Source organism: Sturnira hondurensis, unplaced genomic scaffold (assembly GCF_014824575.4).
Source record: "Sturnira hondurensis isolate 20B ecotype Veracruz unplaced genomic scaffold, ASM1482457v3 Scaffold0014854, whole genome shotgun sequence".
Lineage (NCBI taxonomy): Eukaryota > Metazoa > Chordata > Mammalia > Chiroptera > Phyllostomidae > Sturnira > Sturnira hondurensis.
Window position 1 is genome coordinate 9,933,080 of NW_028087485.1, and position 19,479 is coordinate 9,952,558.

Below are 19,479 nucleotides of genomic sequence, written 5' to 3' on the forward strand. Positions count from 1 at the left end.
TCCTTGCTATGTGGCGTCGGGCAAGGGTGCTAACCTTGTCATTCCAAGTCTCTCTTCTTTTTTAAGAAAAGATTTTATTTATTTACTTTTAGAGAGAGGGAAAAGGAGGAAGGAAGAGTGGGAGAGAAACATCAGCGTCTGAGAGGAGCGTTGATGGGTTGTCTCTTGCACGCCCCACACTGGGAACCTGGCCTGCAACCCAGGCATGTGTCCTGACCGGGAATCAAACCCATGATCTTTCAGTTGGGATGATGCCCAACTCACTGAGCCACACCAGTCAGGGCCAAGACTCTATTCCTTCATTCATAAAACAGATATACAAATATTACACTTAAAGAATGGTTGTGAGTTGTTTTTTTACAAGATTTTATTTATTTATCTTTAGAGGGGAAGGGAAGGAGAGAGGGAGAGAAATATCAATGTGTGGTTGCCTCTCGTGGGTCCCCTGCTGGGAACCGGCCTGCAACCCAGGCATGTGCCCTGACTGGAAATCAAACCATGGTCCTTTGGTTCGCAGGCCCACGCTCAATCCANAATATTTCTATTCCCTCGAGTGAGGGGACTTTCTTATACACAGAGAGGCATCACAGGCAGGAAAAGCAAACCCTGCAGAGCCGGAAAACCGAGGTTCAAATCCCAGCTTTGTTCCTTGCTATGTGGCGTCGGGCAAGGGTGCTAACCTTGTCATTCCAAGTCTCTCTTCTTTTTTAAGAAAAGATTTTATTTATTTACTTTTAGAGAGAGGGAAAAGGAGGAAGGAAGAGTGGGAGAGAAACATCAGCGTCTGAGAGGAGCGTTGATGGGTTGTCTCTTGCACGCCCCACACTGGGAACCTGGCCTGCAACCCAGGCATGTGTCCTGACCGGGAATCAAACCCATGATCTTTCAGTTGGGATGATGCCCAACTCACTGAGCCACACCAGTCAGGGCCAAGACTCTATTCCTTCATTCATAAAACAGATATACAAATATTACACTTAAAGAATGGTTGTGAGTTGTTTTTTTACAAGATTTTATTTATTTATCTTTAGAGGGGAAGGGAAGGAGAGAGGGAGAGAAATATCAATGTATGGTTGCCTCTCGTGGGTCCCCTGCTGGGAACTGGCCTGCAACCCAGGCATGTGCCCTGACTGGGAATCAAGCCTCGATCATGTGGTTCACAGGTCCATGCTCAATCCACCGAGCTACACCAGTCAGGGCTGGTTGTGAGTTTTAAATGAGATAATTCTATGTTTATTGCCTAGTACAGTATCTGATACATAAGTAGTTACTGAATAAATTATAGCTGTGATTATAGTTCATAAGTAAGTCTCAAGATTACAAGAATTTATTCATTTTAGCTAGTCCCAACCCCCATCTACTAAGCCCGCACAGTATCAGAATAAAACATGAGGGCAATCCAATAATCTTCCAGGAGGTTGACAGAAGTCCTTTGATCTACGAAGTAACCATTTTTTAAAAGATTTTATTTATTTATTTATTTTTAGAGAGAGGTGAAAGGAAGGAGAAAGAGAGAGGGAGAAACATCAATATGTGGTTGCCTCTCGCACGCCTCCACCTGGGGACCTGACCTGCAACCCAGGCATGTGCCCTGACTGGGAATCAAACTGGCAACCCTTTGGTTTGCAGGCCAGCACTCTATCCACTGTCCACACCAACCAGGGCCAAAGGAACCATTCTTTTCATCTAATGAATCTAATGAATCTAAAAGTCTCATTATCCAATGAATCTAAAGCCATGTTTGGATATCATGAATGTGCTTTGCAGACAGGCCTCCTCGCAATCTCATTGGCTCACTTTGTTGTCCTGTTCTGTTGTAACAGGTGGTATCACTTGCTTTCCTTCCCTTCTCCCTGCCTCGTGTTTCCCTATTACTGTAAATGTTCCGATTTTAATGTCTTTCTTTTAAAATGCTTCTAATGTCTTTCTCTTAAAAGATGCTTGTATTTATTTATTTTTTAAATGAGCTCAAGACAATTAGTGGCAACTCATTCACAACAAGAGATACAAATTAGCGGGAGCCAGAGATGATATAAATGTAATGAAGGGACTCAGGTTTGGCCAAGAGAAGGATTCATTAACTAAATAGTATTCTTAGAAGCAACAACCAATGTCTGTATTGCAAACCCAAGTACTGATGCAACTGTTGTTCTTCAACAGGCCCTAAAAGATGTCTCGATTCCAACAAAACCCTCATTGTGAGTGCACGACTAACATCCCCTTTTGGCAGCGGCACCAGTAATGCGTCTGTGAGTGGCCCGCAAGTGCCTCAGCCGGGTGGACCAAAAACAACAGTAGGGTTCGGATTCAGCAAGCTTCGGCCTCAACGGTGAGCATCCGCTGAGCTGCATTCATACCTCTCATTGCAGTGTCTGTCCTGGAACCTGGCGCAGCTTTAGGGAATCTCAGCTTGGCGTCCACAGACTTCTGGGCACCAGAAGAAGATAGTCCTGGAGGAGTCACAAACCCCTTGATCCACACAAAATTCGTGTGTGTGTTTTTTTTTTCTGGGAAAGGGGTTCATAACTTTCTCCAGGGGGCCCACAATCCCAAATAGGTTAAGAATCATTACAGTAGAGGAAGATTCTAGTATTGCTACCCATACCTAAATATCTGAGTTCTGCAGAACTGTAACCCCCTTTCCAAAGAAACAAGATTCTTAACTGTTTTGAAAGACTTTATATCATGTGTGTTCTGCCAGTTGGTTCCCGGAAATGTCACCAAGGTAAGCTAGTGAAAGTGTCATCCAGGTGCCGAATGCCGTGTCCTTCAGCATTTGGTGTGATTTCCCCACTCCCTGCCGTGAACTGTCCACTCAGCGCATTGTGTTCCTGACCAGTCAGAAACTCGCACAGCCTGCAGCCCCCAGGCTTTGGCAGGGGGCGGGAAAACAACTAACTGTGGATGCACAGAACAGAGAATGGAAGGTTTCTGAATTATTTGGGGCGGGCAGTTGTCTCGCTGCATCAAAACAGTGCTTTTTTCAGTTGAAGCCGCAGAAACCACAAAACACACATTACATTGCTGGGACTCATGTGACTTTTAATTCTTAATTTACTAACGTTTTACAGTAAGTGTGGGGAGTAAAGACAGGGATGGAGTGAGGGAAAGGAGGAAGAGAGAAGTATCTTTCAAGTTCCTTGCACTATGGAAGCATGTGCTAGCGTAAGAAAGTTGGGTAAAAGCATCGTGTCCTTATCACCACAGAGCTCTTCATGGAGAAGTGTGACAGAGACATACGTGGCAACTCTGCAGCTCTGGTGAAGTAGCTGCTGGCAAAGAACTAGTTCGGCATCGAACTCGGCACGTGTGGAAGACTGGGCAACGCAGCCGCTACACAGTCGGGCATGTGAGAGGTGTGTGCTCCAGAGTCGGCCTCCTAGCATGCGGGCAGGAGCATGCGTGCACATTCTCTGGTCTGAGTGTCTCTTTCTACCGCAGGGGAGAGCCCACCAACCGCGCAGCAGTGGGAAAACTGTTGGGTGAGACGCGTTTAGATAAGAGAAAGATTTCTTTTTTATATTTGCTGGTGGTGGTGATTGACCAGAAGAAACTTCTTTTGCTTTGGGGCAGTAGCATTGTGTCCTGGGGATAACATAACCCACACTTAACACTCTTAGAAGGCATAGGAGAGTGAAAACAAGGCCTCTTCAGGACCTAGACTAGTGGGAAAGGGAACATGTGGGTTCTGGCTAAAGGTAAGGGCATGAAACAGCTAACTATATCACCACAAACGAACTGACACAGATAAATGAGACCTTCACCTTTCCATTCATACAAATACTCGCCTCTTCTAGCTTCTATTACTAAATCTAAGGTCACCTTAATCACAGCTTGGGGTAACTATTACTGCGTTTCTAACGTTAAGGTGGAAAGCTACATTTTCAATTGAGTAGAGTTTTCTTTTTTCCTAATTAAGTGGATTTGATAAGCTGAAAAGCCTAAAATCTAGGGAGTCTTTATTATTTTATACATTGGGGGAAATCCTTAAAATTTATCACTGCCATTTTTTTTCAACCTACAGAATTGGAAAGATATGATCATAGATATGGTCAACATGCATCTAAATTTTACCCATTCAGCAAAGAGAGCTAAAGCAGGTAAGTTCTTTTGACAAGAACCTAAATGTGTTTAAAAGGGAAAAATACTACGATGGCCTTTTTCTTTTTTCTGAACAGAAGAAAAGGACCTCTGGAATTGAGTGGGGGCGGGAGGAGAAGTGTCCATCAAACAAACACCTATCATTTGCGAAACGGTTCCGTCAGAGTGAGTGGTGTCGGGTGTGGACCTTGAGTTTATCTTTGGCAGTGATCTTATATTTTATGTATCTAGAATGAGATTAGATAGCTGGGTCGTGGCTGGTTATAGTGAGTGAATTGGGCTTTAATTTCAATTCACAGCAAATGACGATGATCACAGATTTAGCACCTTGGTTTGTACTTCCTCTGTCCCTGAATCTCTATCACTATGCAGTCTGGGCTTTAGGTGAGAAAGCCGTGTTCTTAGATAACGCCTCGGGCACGGCTCTAGAACTGCAGTGCGCTCCCATCTACGGGGTGGTTTTCTTATTAGAGACGGTGGGTATTCGGTGCTAAATGTGAGACTGAAGCCTTGTAGACATTTTAGTGTGGCGATAGGTGTTTCAGGAATAGGCTGTTTAACAAGTCAAATGCAATTTATCCCCTCTTAAGCAGGAACTCTTTTGAAGCAACAGAATTATATTTTTTGGCTTGAAGTGGTACTTTCTTCTATAGTTGATTTCTCGGTTTTTTTAGTAGATATTACTGTCTCCTCCAATATTTCTTCAAAACTCTCCCCTATCTGGGAGGTTTTCTTAGAGGCTACCTTAGAAGCCTCCTCCTCCTCCTCTTCCTCCTCCTCTTTCTTAAGAGACAGCCCAGCGGATGACACTTTGGTGGTCGTAGAACTGAGGATTCTAGGGGGGAGCAGATAACCTGGATTAGGAAGTGGATTCAGCCCTGAAATGCTTGATCCACTGGTGCTAAAACGTGTCTCTTCACCTTCCAGCAGTTTCCTGTAAACCGAACAGAGAAAAAAAGTCTCAGGAAGGCAACTCGCAACTTTTTTAAAAAAAAAGAACTTTGTTAACCCTACAGCTCCTATTCATTTCAGAGAGATTCTATAAGACTTCACAGTTATTCATGAGATTGAGTAACTGTGATATAATGAATAAATATTGAATTCCAAGGCTCAAAGACTTGGAGTTACCCAGCATGTGCACGCTCACTTGTGCACAACACACACACACGTCTTCCATACCAGCTGTGTTGAAGGCACTGTCAAAGGGAAACCTACCCTATATCCTAAAACAAATGAATTAAGCAAGGAAAAACCTATGATCCCCCTGGGCCTCATCCCCCCATTTTTGGCACTTAGAGTGTACGAAGCTCCAGGGAAAAGTAATTCGCTAATCAACGTTGTACGTGCAATAGGAAGAAGGAGGTGTGAAGTCCACAGAGGGGGAAGAGGTGCCTAAAGCAGCCTGAACGTGAGACCTGCACTTCTTTAGTGTACGGGAGCACAGGCGGAGTGGAACCAGCGACGTCAAAGACCAGTGAGTGAACCTGTTTCAGATGCCAGACTTTTCTCAGGCTGGCATCACAAGAGTGACCCTAATACCTTGTTTCTCAAAACTAATAGTTTTTAGCATCCTTTCTTTATAATCAGAAACTCAAGACACTATCGAATACTCTTGGAGCTTTGCTTTGGAATAGTATACATAGTATAAAGAAGCAGAGAAGAAAAAATGCTCAGACAGATCTGGGGTTGCCTCTGAGCTCTTCCATTTACCAGCACTGTGACTATGAGCAACTGACACAGTCCACGGTTCAAGTTTCCTCATCTGCAGAATGGGAACGATAAGACCTGAGACCCAGACCATTTATAATGAAGTACCTAATAATAGAGTGCCTGCCTCTTGGTAGTCAGTCGAAAACTTTTATTAGCTGCTGTTATTACATTTTTTAAAGGTAAATGTTCACATGAATATTGCCTTGAGTAGGAATCAGGTGGATACCTCACTGGTTAGGACTCTCTATGTTGTAATAAACCCTGCTTTTAAAGTTAGTCTGGTGGGTTTATTTCAACTCTATGTACTCACATTATTCCCCCAAATCCTAGCAGAGGTAAGGAGAAAAACCAGGACCAGTAAGGAGCAGCTGGGATATAACCAAGTCAAGGGACGGAGGGGTCAGTTCACCCGCAAGGGGCCAGTGATATCTTTCCTCACCCTCCCTCATCTGTAAGAAATAGGAAAGACTAGCCCTGGCCAGGTAGCTCAGTTGGTTGGAGCATCGTCCCAATATACCAAGGTTGTGGGTTCAATTCCCAGTCAGGGCACAAATAAGACACAATTTGTGAACACATGGATGAGTGGAACCATAGCCACCGATGTTTCTCTCTCTCTCTCCCTCCCTCCCTTCCTCCCCTGCCCTCATCAACACATTTTGTAAAAGATTTTATTTATTTATCTTTAGAGGGGAAGGGAAGGAGAGAGGGAGAGAAATATCAATGTATGGTTGCCTCTCGTGGGTCCCCTGCTGGGAACTGGCCTGCAACCCAGGCATGTGCCCTGACTGGGAATCGAACCGTGATCATCTGGTTTGAAGGCCCACGCTCAATCCACTGAGCTACACCAGCCAGGGCTCGAATCAACACATTTTTTAAAAGCAGGAAAGACTAGAGCCACTTGTTTGGGTCACGCTGCCCCAGGTGACTGCATTTGCTTGGGTGAGCATGCCCTTTGAAGTACCTGTAAGCTGCTATTTCAATGTCAAGAGCCATTTTGACATTGAGCAAGTCCTGGTATTCCCGAAGGTGACGCGCCATCTCACTCTTGGTGTTCCTCAGATCATTCTCCAGTTGTCCGATGCTATCCTGTAAAGTAACATATCCAATACATTTAGGCCAAACCAGCTGAAATTCACTGAGCTTTCCATAAGGCAAGGATTCTCAACCCTGAGTACATATAAAAGCATCCAGACCTCCCCCCACCCCACCCCACCCAGCCTGGATTCATTTGTCCTGAGGTGGGGTCCCAGCACCTGCAGTTTTCCATAATGGTCCCCGGGATATTTGGTGAGAGCTGGGATCTTCTACCACAGGGCACATGCTTACCATCCCTCCCTTGCTCACTGTATTTGGTGCTAACTCACTTGTATGTCCTTTCCAGAACCCAAAGTCTCCTGCTAGGAACTTAGATTCAGAAAATTCCAACTGTAGAAAGGACAAAAGTCTCTGCCTGCACTCGTTTTGATGGTTTCCCGGAAGTCTGCTGCTCAATCACTTTACTGAAAACATTTTACATGACAGATAAGGAGAAAGACAAAATACAGCAGAAAAAAAATTCTATCCACATGGCAAATTGAAATTATAATGTTTTTTTTTAAAGAAACTACATTTCTGTAATAGTTTTGCTCCAAATTCTTCTAGGTGCAAACCCAGGCATAGAAAATACTGGAACAGCCAGAAGGATCTTTTAACAACATAGCAGATCCTGTTGTTTACCTGCCTAAAACCCTCCAGTGCCTGTGGAATAGTTAAAGCTCAACATGGCCTATACTTCCCCCCCTTGCTCAACATATTTCAGCTACCCTGCCTGGCCTTCTCTGTTGCCCCTTAGACTTACTAAGTTGCTGTCCCAGGCCCCTTAGGCTAGCTATTTCCTCTGTTTGGAATGTTCTGGAGTGTCTTTACATGGCCCACTCCATGTCACACAAAACTCAATTTCAAATGTCCTCTACTCAGACAGTTCTTCCTGATATCCAACTTAAGTACTCTCTCCACACTGACCTTGCACATTAGTTTACCTCAAGCCACAGCAGCTGCTAGCCCATGTAGGAACATTGTACAAATTGGAAAAAGTGCCCTGACTGGTGTGGCTCAGTTGGTTGGGTGTCATCCCACAAAGTGAAAGGTCACCGGTTCGATTCCCCATCAGGGCAGAGGGGTAGGCTGCGGGTTTGGAGCACAAGAGGCGACAGATCAATGTTTCTTTCACATCGATGTTTCTCTCCCTTTCCTTCTCTCTAAATAATAATAATAATAATAATAATAATAATAATAATATTTAAGAAAAAATTACCACCAGTGGGAGGACAAATTTTTTAAAACATCACCCACTTCAAAGTGGCTGCTGTGCTCTTAGCTCTTATCATTATCTGAAATTTTTTCTTCTTCATTAACTAGTTTACTAATTTAATCTGTCACCTTCCTCTATCACAGGGTTTTTCAGCCTTGGCCCTGTTGACCATTTGGGCTGGACAACGCTTTGCTGTGGGGACTGTGCTGTGACTTGGAGGGAGGGTGTTTAGCAGCATCCGGGGCCTCTGCCCACTAGATGCCAGCAGCACACACTCTCCCTCCCCATGGTGCCCACTAGAAACGCCTCCAGACAGCGCTAATGTCCCCTGGGGACACGCGGATCCTCTTTGAAAACTCCTGCTCTAGACTGTGATTTACTTGGAGGCGGGGACCCTTCTGTCTGGTTCTCCCCTGGAAGCCGGAGCCCAGCACAATGCACACTGCGCATGCTCCAGGAACAATTGCTAAATGGTGCCCCGTGAACGCTTCTTCCCTCACGACCTGAAGAGGTGTGGGCAGAGAACCCATGTCATTCAGTTGCAACACTGTCGACCCGAGGAGCATAGTGACTGAGAGTTACTTTATGAAACAGTGATGCAGATAAACTTATCAGAAACCTCAAGAAGGAAAGTGCTGAGGGCCCTTGTGCAAGGATCATAAAGCCGTGGTGGAAGGCAGGATTCATAAACGGCGGGGGCGGGGGGGGGGGCAATTTCCAAACTGAGAGAATCTGCAGGAAAAATTAAAATTCATACCACCTACCTATTCTATAAATATTGACAGGAATGCTGCAAAGGAGAGACTCAATTAAATGACAGCTACAGAGCAAGGAATGGTGAGCAGTGGGGAAAATACATATTATACTGGACATCAATGGAGATGTTTCAAAGTGTGTTAAGTGGTCATGAGGGTTTAAAAGGCCTTTTACCAAGAAATTTTACTTGATGGTTGCTATTCAAAGTAAAACTGACCTATAAGCCAGTGTACCAGCGAAGCATCAGGAGTAAGAGAATCTACAGTAACTGTGGTAAGGGGTGAAGAGTCTAGGATGAGGAAAAAAGGAGAAAAAGAAAGTAGTGTTCTGTTAAAAAGAAGCAGGAGAAACACACGAGGAAAGAAGGACTTCATCGGGGCCTTTGGGTTGCATTTCTCGTCCTGCTACAAACATCTAACATGCCTGAGTCCATTTTCTAGTCTAGTTTCTTTCAAACTTCCATTTCTGCATATGGAAAATGACAATATTTATTCTTTGCTGAGGTGTTCTGAGATTCTCAACCTGGGATTCCAATTTAATGCACCTCGCATTATTGTACGCTTCCATTACCTATTACATTAGATAACAGGCATCAGAACAGCACTTGTCACATAGGAACTGCTGCATAAATGTTAGTGGCTTTTATTATTGTTAATACCCTGCCATGTGACTCCCTACCTTTTAAGTCAAACAGACAAATTAATAATGAGCCCTCCCTATAACCCCTTAGACAACTGGGAAAGCAATGTACAATACAACTTGAATCGTCAGAGCACCCACTTTTTTCAAAAAACAACTTTGAACAAAAGCCTTTCTGGAGTGGACTGTACCACTCCTAATTAGGACATTAAACATAATTCAGCCTTTCTCAGTAATTGTGGGTTACAATAATGATCTATAATTCTGTGATGTCTTTTACTTTTTAGGTCAACCGAGGTATACCCATGTGTTTATTTCTGCCCTAAATGACCCCCAAGAGCGGCGTTTGAATTACTGTTTCCTACTCATCGGTTTCCTTTGTCCGGAAAGAACTGATTGCGGCTCCCCCTGCTTGAAATGCCTGACTCCAGTGGCCCCTTCTGCTCCATCAAGCCGTTGGCTGGAAATCCAAACAAGGTGGTCTACAGTCCTGTAAAGTAAGAATGAGCAGACTGGGGCACCAGAGGGGTCGACTCCCTATTATGTAATTTAGAGATACATATTTTTGTCTCATCAGCATATTAATTAGGTCCTTTTTTAAAATTTATTTTTGTTTTGCAGCTGTGTTTTCCGAAGAAGAGGTTACTGGGGAGCTGAGTTCTAGGTGGATGAGATTTCCCTGAGTTTTTATGTTGCACATTTCACATGTCTATTTTGTGGATCAGAGTAAACAAAAAGCATGACTTGGCTCCTTCCACAAGGAAGCGTGCTGACTGCTGATCACTGCTCTTCAATGTCTCGTCTCTTTGTTTGTGCTCTTTGTTTCCCTATACCAGGCTGTCTTGCCTCGCCCTTCAAAAGCTCTGCCAAAGATGGCTTCCTGCTCACGAAATCTGAGCGGAGCGCTGCAGTCTGCCCCTCCCCCAACCACACCCCTACCGCTGGCTTAGCCGGAGGGGATGGGAGAGGCACTCCCAGCTCCAGCTGGGGTCTCTCCTGGAACAGATAAAACAGGTGCTGAGCATCTTCTTCAGGGCTGGAAGGATGTGGGCTGGGGCTAAGAGAAAACTGGCTACATTACTGCAGTGAAGGGGAACGACAAACACAGCTGTGGATTTCATCACTTTGGGGGACGCTCAGCCTGGCTGAGTAGTGAGTGCAGCTATCCGGAATTACCACTCTTCCTAACAAACATAGGCGGGGAGAGAGGATTTTTAATATGTGATCTACCCATATGCCTTATTCTCCCTCCTGTCTTTGTTTTAATCCCACATTTTTTTGTCCCTACCATACTTTAAAATCTTATGAACATTTTATGAAACTTGTTTATACTGGGAAATGTGGTTTAGGTCTGTGCACCCCAAAATCAATCTAAGGAATGACAGGATGCAGTGCTTTTTTTTATTGACAACGCTTATCCTTGGGCCACACCCACTCAAACTACTGAGTCCATATCATCAGGAGTGGGCTTGAGAATCTTTTTTTTAAAAAAAACCCTCAAGTGACCTTTTGAAACTAGTGGATTTGGGAACCACTAGTTTCAATTCACTTTTGTTAAGGAGCTGCCACGCTGGCCCACCTGAGTCTAATCCAGTGCGGGAGAGAGGGGCAGGAACAAAACAAAAGCACATGGAAGGGTTAAGACTAAATGTGGCTTTATTTTTAAATTCTACCTTCAAATCGTATCTCTCAAATGCTATAGATTTACATGCAGGCACTGCCACCCCCATCTCCAAGGGGCCAGCCCCTTCCTGCTATTTAATTAGGCTGTATTCCAATCTCATAGTGGAGAGAAGAGGGCATACTTGGCTCCTCTCCCTGGAGAGCATTAAATACTGGTGATCTTGATTGTTCAGCAAGGTCCTTCAAGGAAATCTTCAGCTTTCGAAGACTGACCGTAGTGCAGGGCCAGGGGCCCCCAGGACCCTTCAAAAATGTCCTTAGGTATCTTTGGAAGAGCGGGGGCTCTACTGGTGGTGAAGCAGGAACCCGAACTGCCCCGTTTTAGAAATGGGAAAAGGCTCCAGCAGAAGAAGGCGGCCGCGTTTGGCTTTTGAAGATAAAGCCCCTAGCCCTTCGTCACTTCTCCTGCTGCCTGAGTTGGACCTCTCGTGCACCATTGTGTATTTACGATGTCACCTTGAATCACTGTTTACCCTTTCAAAGTGCAATAAGCGTTCTCTCCTCAAATAGGCTGCCAGCTCGCTGGGGCAGGGAAAACGTGACTTTCACGGAGCCTTCCTCTGCCTCTTGGAGGCTGGCGAGCTTGCAAAAGAAAGTGGGCCTACTACTAATCACCGAAGCAGAACAAAGAGAACAGCCTCTCATTACTGCAGTGAAAAGGGAGGGGGAAGGGGGTGAGAGGGCAAGAAAACAATGGCTGCATCTCATTGTGGAGAAGGAAGCTTTTCCTCTTCATCAGCACTGCCAATACTGTCAGAACAGCCAGAAGACACGCCCATGTGGCTTCAGGCCTTTGGGATCTGCAGGTAAGGACGTGAGCCCCTCCTCTCAGTCTTAGGTCCCCAAAGGCAGGAAATAGCTGTCATCTGACCTCTTCCACTCCATCAGCAGGTCCACCGAGGCACTGAAAGCTAACGCTGATAGGGGCGGCACTGCAGAGCTGCAGACCTGCCGCAGTTTCTGTCGCTTCTCTCTTTTTTCTTGTGCACTATGTCTACACGACCCTACTGCTGTCTGACACTGAAGGGCTTTCAGTGCAAACAAAACAAGTCAGACAATATTGTCACACCTCACACACAGAACGAAGGGGCTATGACCAGCAAACAGAGGACATGGCAAAGCCCAGTTCAGGTGGCAGTTGTGGGTAAGCTATTCTTTTTGGAGAAACATTGGGCTAGCCCTGCAGAAGATCGCCTAATTCATCCTAGGAGGCTTCTAGAAGAAAACATGAAGCTTCCATTAACTAAATATGATTAACTCAGACATTCCAGGGGCTGGGCCACACAATGAAAAGTTCAAGTCACAGATCATGAAGCAAAATAGAAGTCTGTATTTGAATAGTGCTGTAATTGCTAACTAAATAAAACAAATGATTCAAGCAAGCTTTCTTCCTTTATCAAAGGAAGTCATTTATAATAAATAACAAATACCTGCACACCAATAATTAGTCTTTATCTCTAGGCTAGCATCGTACTTTTGAGGTTTCACTCCTTTCTTGTATTTTGTTAATGTTCCCCAAACCTTATTAATGTAATCAAATATAAACCTTGTTCTTGACCAGAGTGAATTATTGCAAGTTCCTGAATTATTAGCTTCTACTCACAGGAGGTTTTTCGGTACCTTTAATCTGAACTGCACTGTTTAGATTATTTTCTACACTGTCTTCCTGCCCCTGTGCCCTTGTGGTCATAAGCCCAGAACGTTTGCTATCACGAAAATGAAGAGGCAGTGGCCTTTGTTTGGAGAAATAAAGGAGGAAAACGCCAATCAAAGAAGCTTACAGCATAGGCAAAGATGAAAATAAGTGGTCTGTAGGAAGACAGAATCCATCTCTTTGATTTATCACATGCACTTAGATTGGAAAAATGTTAAGAAAATGGGCACTTTCAAGGGGGGCCTCACTGCTGCTGAGCAGATTGAGGGTTTTTTGTTAAGTGCTAAACCATCCATGAAAATGAAAATGGATCCTGTTTATAAAGTGACCTTTGGCTGCAGGTAGCCAAGACTGATGTGTTGGTGTTGCAGAAGAAAAAAAAATCAAAGCAGTTAATTGCCTCGAGACTCATAACTAGGACATGCGACGGGAGACACATTTCTGAGATGTGAGGAACTCGGGATCAGCACCGAGGACAGCGCCCCGACCATTCTTGTTTGCTAACTGCTGAAAGCTTTCTTTAGAAGAAATATCAATGGTCTGTCGACTAGAAAACCGTGTGTGTGTGTGTGTGTGTGTGTGTGTGTGTGTGTGTGTGTGTGTTGGGGAGGGGTCTAGCAAGAGCCTGGCAATTACACCAGCCCAATCACCCATCTCCTTGGTTCCCAATCTCTACTCCTTTGAGGATGAAAGTCAAGAAAATGGGGTGGAATCCTTCCCAGCTCAACTCAGCTTTCTTCCCCAACACCAGGGCAGACCATACTCTATAAATAAGATTCTAGGGTGCACAGAAGCCTCTCAAAGTCAACAAAAGAAGCCAGAGAGCCGACACAGCACTGCCAAACCCGGAGAGGGTGTAACCCACCCCCATTGGGCTCACTCCTACTTTGGTTGGGGAACTGTTCTTCAGGTCTTAAGTGTGTTTATTCCCACTTGCTGACACACAGGCATAAATTAGATTTTTGGACTCTGAAGGAGAGAAGCAAAGGACTTCTTTGTTAGAAGGGCTTTAGGAAGAGACATAAATGAGGGGCAGGAAAAGGGCGTTCAGGCCCCTAAAATTAGCAGTAGAGAGCCCAGAACTTTTTGTTTGCCAAGGCCTCTAGTCGAGGCTTTCCCTCTTCTCCCCCACCCCTCAGTTCCTTGAGCCATAACTGTGGGGGAAAGTGCGGGTATGCGTGGGAGGGGACAGGGTGCCACTCCCTACACAGCACTCCTTACCTGGTAGCTAGCCACTTCAGCACAGTGTCGCTCCTCCAGCTCCAGTATCTGCCTCTCCAAGGACTCATTGGCTCCACGCAGGCCCTCAATCTCGATGGTGCGTGCCTGCAGCTGGCGCCGGTACTCATGAATCTCTTCGCGGCTGGCCCGAATGGCTTCGGTGCTGCGCGCTGCCTGCTCGTTCAGGTTGGCAAACTTGGACTTGTACCACTCCTCAGCTGACTGGAGATTCTTAGCAGCCAGAGACTCATACTGGGCGCGGATCTCCCTCAGCGCAGAACTCAGGTCTGGTTTAGCCACAGCCACGTCCACCTCGGCCGCAGCCTGCGACGACGCCTGCAGCGTGGCCAGCAGCTCCGCCACCTCCTCGTCGTGCACCTGGCGCACGAAGGCCAGCTCATCCAGAAGCGACTCCACCTTCTTCTCCAGGTCCAGGCGAGCCAGGGTGGCGCCGTCCACGTCGCGCTGCTGCGCCTTCAGGGCGCGCTCCGCGCCTTCGCGCCCGCGGCTCTCCTCCTCGCAGCGCGCCCGCAGCCGCTGCACCTCCTCCGCCAGCCCGTCGCGCTCCAGCAGGGCCTGTGCGCGAGCCGAGCTCGCCTCCTCCAGCTGCGCGCGCAGGTCCCGCAGCTCGCGCTGGAAGAGCTCGCCAACGCGCGACGGCTCAGCGTGGCGCTGCCGCAGCGCGGCCAGCTCTGCCTCGAGCGCGCGGTTCTGCGTCTCCAGCTGATGCACCTTCTCGATGAACACAGCGAAGCGGTCGTTGAGGCCCTGCAGCTGCTCCTTCTCGTTGGTGCGGATGATCTTGTACTCGTTGGTGCGCGCCGCCGCCTGGCTCAAGTCCAGCCCTTCGGACGCCGGTGGCCGGCGGTAGGCCAGGCCCAGGCCGAGCGAAGTGACCGAGGAGCAGGCAGCCGAGGAAGCCACATTGCAGCGGGACAACGACTGAGAGCGGTAGCTGCCCGCGCCACCAGCCCCAGAAAGGCGGGAAGACAGACGAGAGCCGTCTCCGAACACCTTGCGATAGGAGGAGGGGCCGCACAGGTAGTGCTCCGAGCCGAAGCTCATGGTGCCGGGACCAGGGCCGGGAGAACGACCGCGGCTATAGATACAAAGGAGAGGAGAGGTGCGCCAGACGGGGCGCGGCAGGGCGGTGTGCGCTGGGTTTTAAAGCGCGGGCGGTTGGGGCGGCGCGCTCGGGGCGGAGCTCCTGCTCGGGTCTGGGTGGGAGAGGGAAGTGGGGGGGCACAGGATTGGGGGTGGGGAAGCGCAGTGACTACTGCAGCTGCGCGAGTGACGGACCTAGGGCGCCCCAACAAAGTCATTTGCGTAGGAGCCGCTTCCTGTCCTCAGTGTCCCTCCCCAAGAATCGCCTCGTTTGGAAATGCCTTGAGCTCAGGGTTGCCTAAACGACTGGAGTTTGCCATCTGGAAATCATAGGGTCCCGTCGCGTCCTTTGACCCCGTCCTAGCGTTTTCTAGGAGGTGTCCCGTACGCTTATTCTCACCCCGGAGCTTCTGAGGGGTGAGGCCCTGTTCCTCCAGTTAGAGTAGGAACCCGTGGGGCGGAGCTTTGTTCCCTCCCTTAGCCCGTTTGGGGTTCCCAGGGGAAAAGTGGGTCTGCGTCAGAGAGCATCTCATCAGCTGTTCCTCTGCAGCTCCCGGGACCGTCAGGGGCGGGAGGCTGCGCAGAAAGCCTGCGACGCCCCGGGAAAAGAAGGGAGGTAGGTAAAGTGCGCGTGGGCCTGAGTTGCAAAGTGGAAAGCAGCGGAGGAAAGAGCCAGGATGGCCCCAGTGGACACAGATGAGGTGCCCCTGCCATTCGTGTAAGTGTGATCTCAGGTTCACCGCAGTCCCCACCACTCTCCGTTGAATTACCCCCACCTTCTTAATCCCTTCACCTGTCTGGCCCGGTAGGCATTTGAGATTTCAGTCTGTGTAAATCATCATCTGGTTTGTGGGAACCTCTTTCTGTGGAGATGTCTCTTTGGACAAAAGGCTAAGCGGGTTTCAGACGCATTTGGGCGGATAAAACCTAGCAAACTGGTTTGTAACGGAATGAACATCGGACCCACAGTCAGAGGTGATGGGTGACTGTGAATCGTGACTTCTGCCTCTTACTAAGCATGTGGAGATAACAACACCTACCTCCCCAAGGTCATGGAGGATTTAGCTGATGCGTGTGAAGGTGCTTTATGAGCCATAAAGGCATCAGGGTCTACTGCCTTTATCGTCTTGTTTCAGACAAAGGGGCCACTGCTTCACACACAGGGACAGCAGGATAAGAGTTGGATTTCGTGATGGGATTGCAGAAAACTATCCACCACCACATCCTTGTGCGGGCTGGCTTTTGGGAGAGAGAATACAGCCAGCCTTCCCTGGTTGTGGTTCCAGGGGCCAGTGTGATTGTGGCTTGCCGTTGTTGCCCCACTGCCGTGTGGAAACAACCATAGATAATGAGAAGATCTGAATTCTGGGCTATAGTTCCGTCTCATTGCGGCCATGTTATTCAGGCCTACTAAAAGTCAACAAATTGCGCTGGTTGGAGTTTCGCCTTTCTTTCTCTTTCCATTGATCAACAGAAGCAGGACTGCAAAAGCAGAGCACAGAACAGAAGAAAGAATACAAAAGACTCAAATGATCCAGTAGAGGGTAGTGGCCCTGAACAACCCAGGGCTGCAGTTTGCATTTTCTGAGTAGCTTATTTGACATTCCCAACTGAGATTCCCTCGTAAGTCTTCTACCTCCCCCTTCTTGGCAACCCACCCCACAGGCCCAAGATGTTTGGCTTTAATGATTTTAGACAGAGCTGCACTACAGAGGAGTGATCTTGGCGAAGCCTCAGACCACAAGGTCTTCCAGCTGGCCAGGTTTCCTGAGGGTTGCCCTGTCTTCGCCTTCCTCCGACGTCAGACTCAGGCACTGTAGACACATTAGTGTGTCATTACCAGGTTCTCCCTCGTACCACATCCTCCGTGACCACTTTGTGGCATTGGGCAGTGCTCACCACTCTCCTTTGTTTTAAGAACTCAGTTTTCAGCCTTCTGCTCTTCCCTCATAAACTTTTTTTTTAAAGTTATTAGGTCTCCCAGAGTCAGGGAGGGTTTGTGGTAAAGTCCTCTTCCTAAGAAATCCAGCTTTGCCTCATCGTTCTTCCTCACCATGGGACTTTGAATGAATCACTGTTGTTTTCTGAAGCCCAGTTTCTTCATCTGTAAACTTTCAATAGAACCATCCACCTGAGTGGTTTTCATCCTGACTGCTCGTTAGAAGCACCTGGGAACTTAAATTCAGATTCTCAGGCCTTATTCCAGCTTCGTCAAACGTAGGTTTGAGAACCCCTGACATACTTCTCAGGAGATTCAGTGACGTTTAAATGAAATTATGTATGTATGCAAAGAGAAGGTATCACAGTGCCTGTCATGCGCATGCTCAATAAATGGTGGCTCTTAGAAGTATCACCTTATTTTATCTACTCAATATTAATATTCACTGAATGCAAGACACTGGATTAGGTGCTAGGAATAAGGCAGATGTGGACTCTGCCTCCCTGAGCCTGGCATTTTAGCAAAACAGTGAGAGGTTAAACCACTAATTACACTGTTCATTGTTCATTATGATCTTGACGAGTGCTCTGCAGGAGAGCACCCATTGCCATGAGACACACATGTATAACACACGTGTTGTTCCCCAATCCCTTTTCCCAGTTTCCAGCTCCGGACTCACATGTCCAGCTGTCTGTTGGGTATCTCTTCATGAGTGCTCGCTGATGTTCGAATACTTTGTATCCAAAAGTGAATTATCTGGCCTCTCCACTCCAGCCCACTTCTTGATCTTGACTTCTCTGTCCCATCCCTGTTCCTTTGCTCCTGCAATTATTTCTTCCTGGAATTTTCTCCTCTGCCCCTACTTCGCCAGTTGAAATTGTTAAAGTTCAAATGCACCTCCTTTTGTGAAGGCGCCCCTGCCATTTCCAGTGTAAAGTGATCCTTCCCTCCCATGAACTCTTCTCCTCCGACCCATAGCCCTAAATGGCGTAGAGTTACCTACCGTTTTCTGCTGTAACTATGTATGTGCTTCTCTGCACTGAACTGGAAGCTCCTTGATCACAGTTCTACATCTGTGTATCTCTGTCAACATCTATCTGTTATAAAACACATGTGAGGTGAAAAAAGGGTCAAAAATTACTTCCTAGACAGCCACTTGGGAAAAGTCTTTGGTATGTGTGACACCAAAGATGCAGTCCATAAAATAAATTACTAAATTAGACTTCATCAAAAAAAATTTAAATATTTTATTTATTTTCAGAGAGAGGGGAAGGGAAGGAGAGAGGGAGAGAAATAATGTGTGGTTGCCTCTCGTGTGTCCCCCACTGGCAACTGGCCTGCAACCCAGGCATGTGCCCTGACGAGGAATCAAACCACGATCCTTTGCTTCACAGACCCACACTCAGTCCACTGAGCTACACCAGCCAGGGCTGACTTCATCAAAAATTTTTAATCTTTTCCTCTGCACACGACTATTGAGAAGATGAGCCCTGGCTGATGTGGCTCAGTGGACTGAGCGCGGGTCTGTGAAGCAAAGGATCGTGGTTCGATTCCCAGTGGTTCGATTTCCTGGTAAACAAAGGGTTGCCAGTTCAGTTCCCAGTCAGGGCACATGCCTGGGTTGCAGGCCAGGGCCCCAGTAGGGGGCCTGTGAGAGGCAACCACACATTGATATTTCTCCACTTCCTTTCCCCTTTCTCTAAAAATAAATTTAAAAAAAAATTTTTTAAAAACTGTTGAGAAGATGGAAAAACAAACCACATACTGGGAGAAAATGTTTGCAAATTGCATATCCAACAAAGGATTTGCATCGAAAATATATAAAGACTTCTAAGCACAACAGTAAGAAAACAAATATTCCAATTTGAAAACGGGCAAAAGAATTGAAGAGATATTTTACCGGGGGGGATAATACAGATGTCAGATAAGCATATGAAAGTACATTTGACATCACCAACCATTAGGAAAATACAAATTAAAAGTAAAATTGTATGCACTATACCTACTAGAGTGGTTAAAACAAATAATGACAATACCAAGTGCTTACAAGGATTCAGAGCATCTGGATCTCCTACTTATTGCTGGTGGGATTGTAAAATGGTACAGCCACTCGGGAAAACACTGGCAGTTTCTTATAAAGTTAAGCATACATTTACTGCATGACCCAGTATTCTCACTCGTCAGCATTTAGTCTAGAAAAATGAAAATCTATGTTTGCACAAGAATCTGTATATGAATGTTTATAGCAACTTTTTTATAATTGGCAAAAAACAGGAAATAACCTTCAACAAGTGAATGGATAAGCAAATTGTGATACATCCAGTATTAAAAGCAATGAACTATTGATGAATAATTTACAACAAGTTGGATGAATTGCAAGGG

At 46.5% G+C, this 19,479-nt stretch overlaps 1 protein-coding gene across 1 annotated transcript; it reads right to left on the reverse strand.

The window, feature by feature from the left end:
• Window positions 1-3,016: 3,016 nt before the first annotated feature.
• On the reverse strand, window positions 3,017-15,235 carry INA (internexin neuronal intermediate filament protein alpha). Its single transcript, XM_037064023.1, has 3 exons — window positions 14,055-15,235; window positions 6,773-6,897; window positions 3,017-5,035 (listed from the first exon to the last, which is right to left on the reverse strand). The coding sequence occupies exons 1-3, from the start codon at window positions 15,117-15,119 to the stop codon at window positions 4,717-4,719; spliced, it is 1,509 nt and encodes a 502-aa protein (XP_036919918.1). The 5' UTR covers window positions 15,120-15,235; the 3' UTR covers window positions 3,017-4,716.
• Window positions 15,236-19,479: the final 4,244 nt, after the last annotated feature.

Coding starts and splice junctions, on each gene's coding strand:
- INA (XM_037064023.1), bottom strand. CDS start 15,119: ATGAGCTTCGGCTCGGAGCACTACCTGTGCGGCCCCTCCTCCTATCGC. Junction 6,898..14,054: donor CTGAAGTGGCTAGCTACCAG/GTAAGGAGTGCT, acceptor GTTACTTTACAG/GATAGCATCGGACAACTGGA. Junction 5,036..6,772: donor ATTGAAATAGCAGCTTACAG/GTACTTCAAAGG, acceptor TTCGGTTTACAG/GAAACTGCTGGAAGGTGAAG.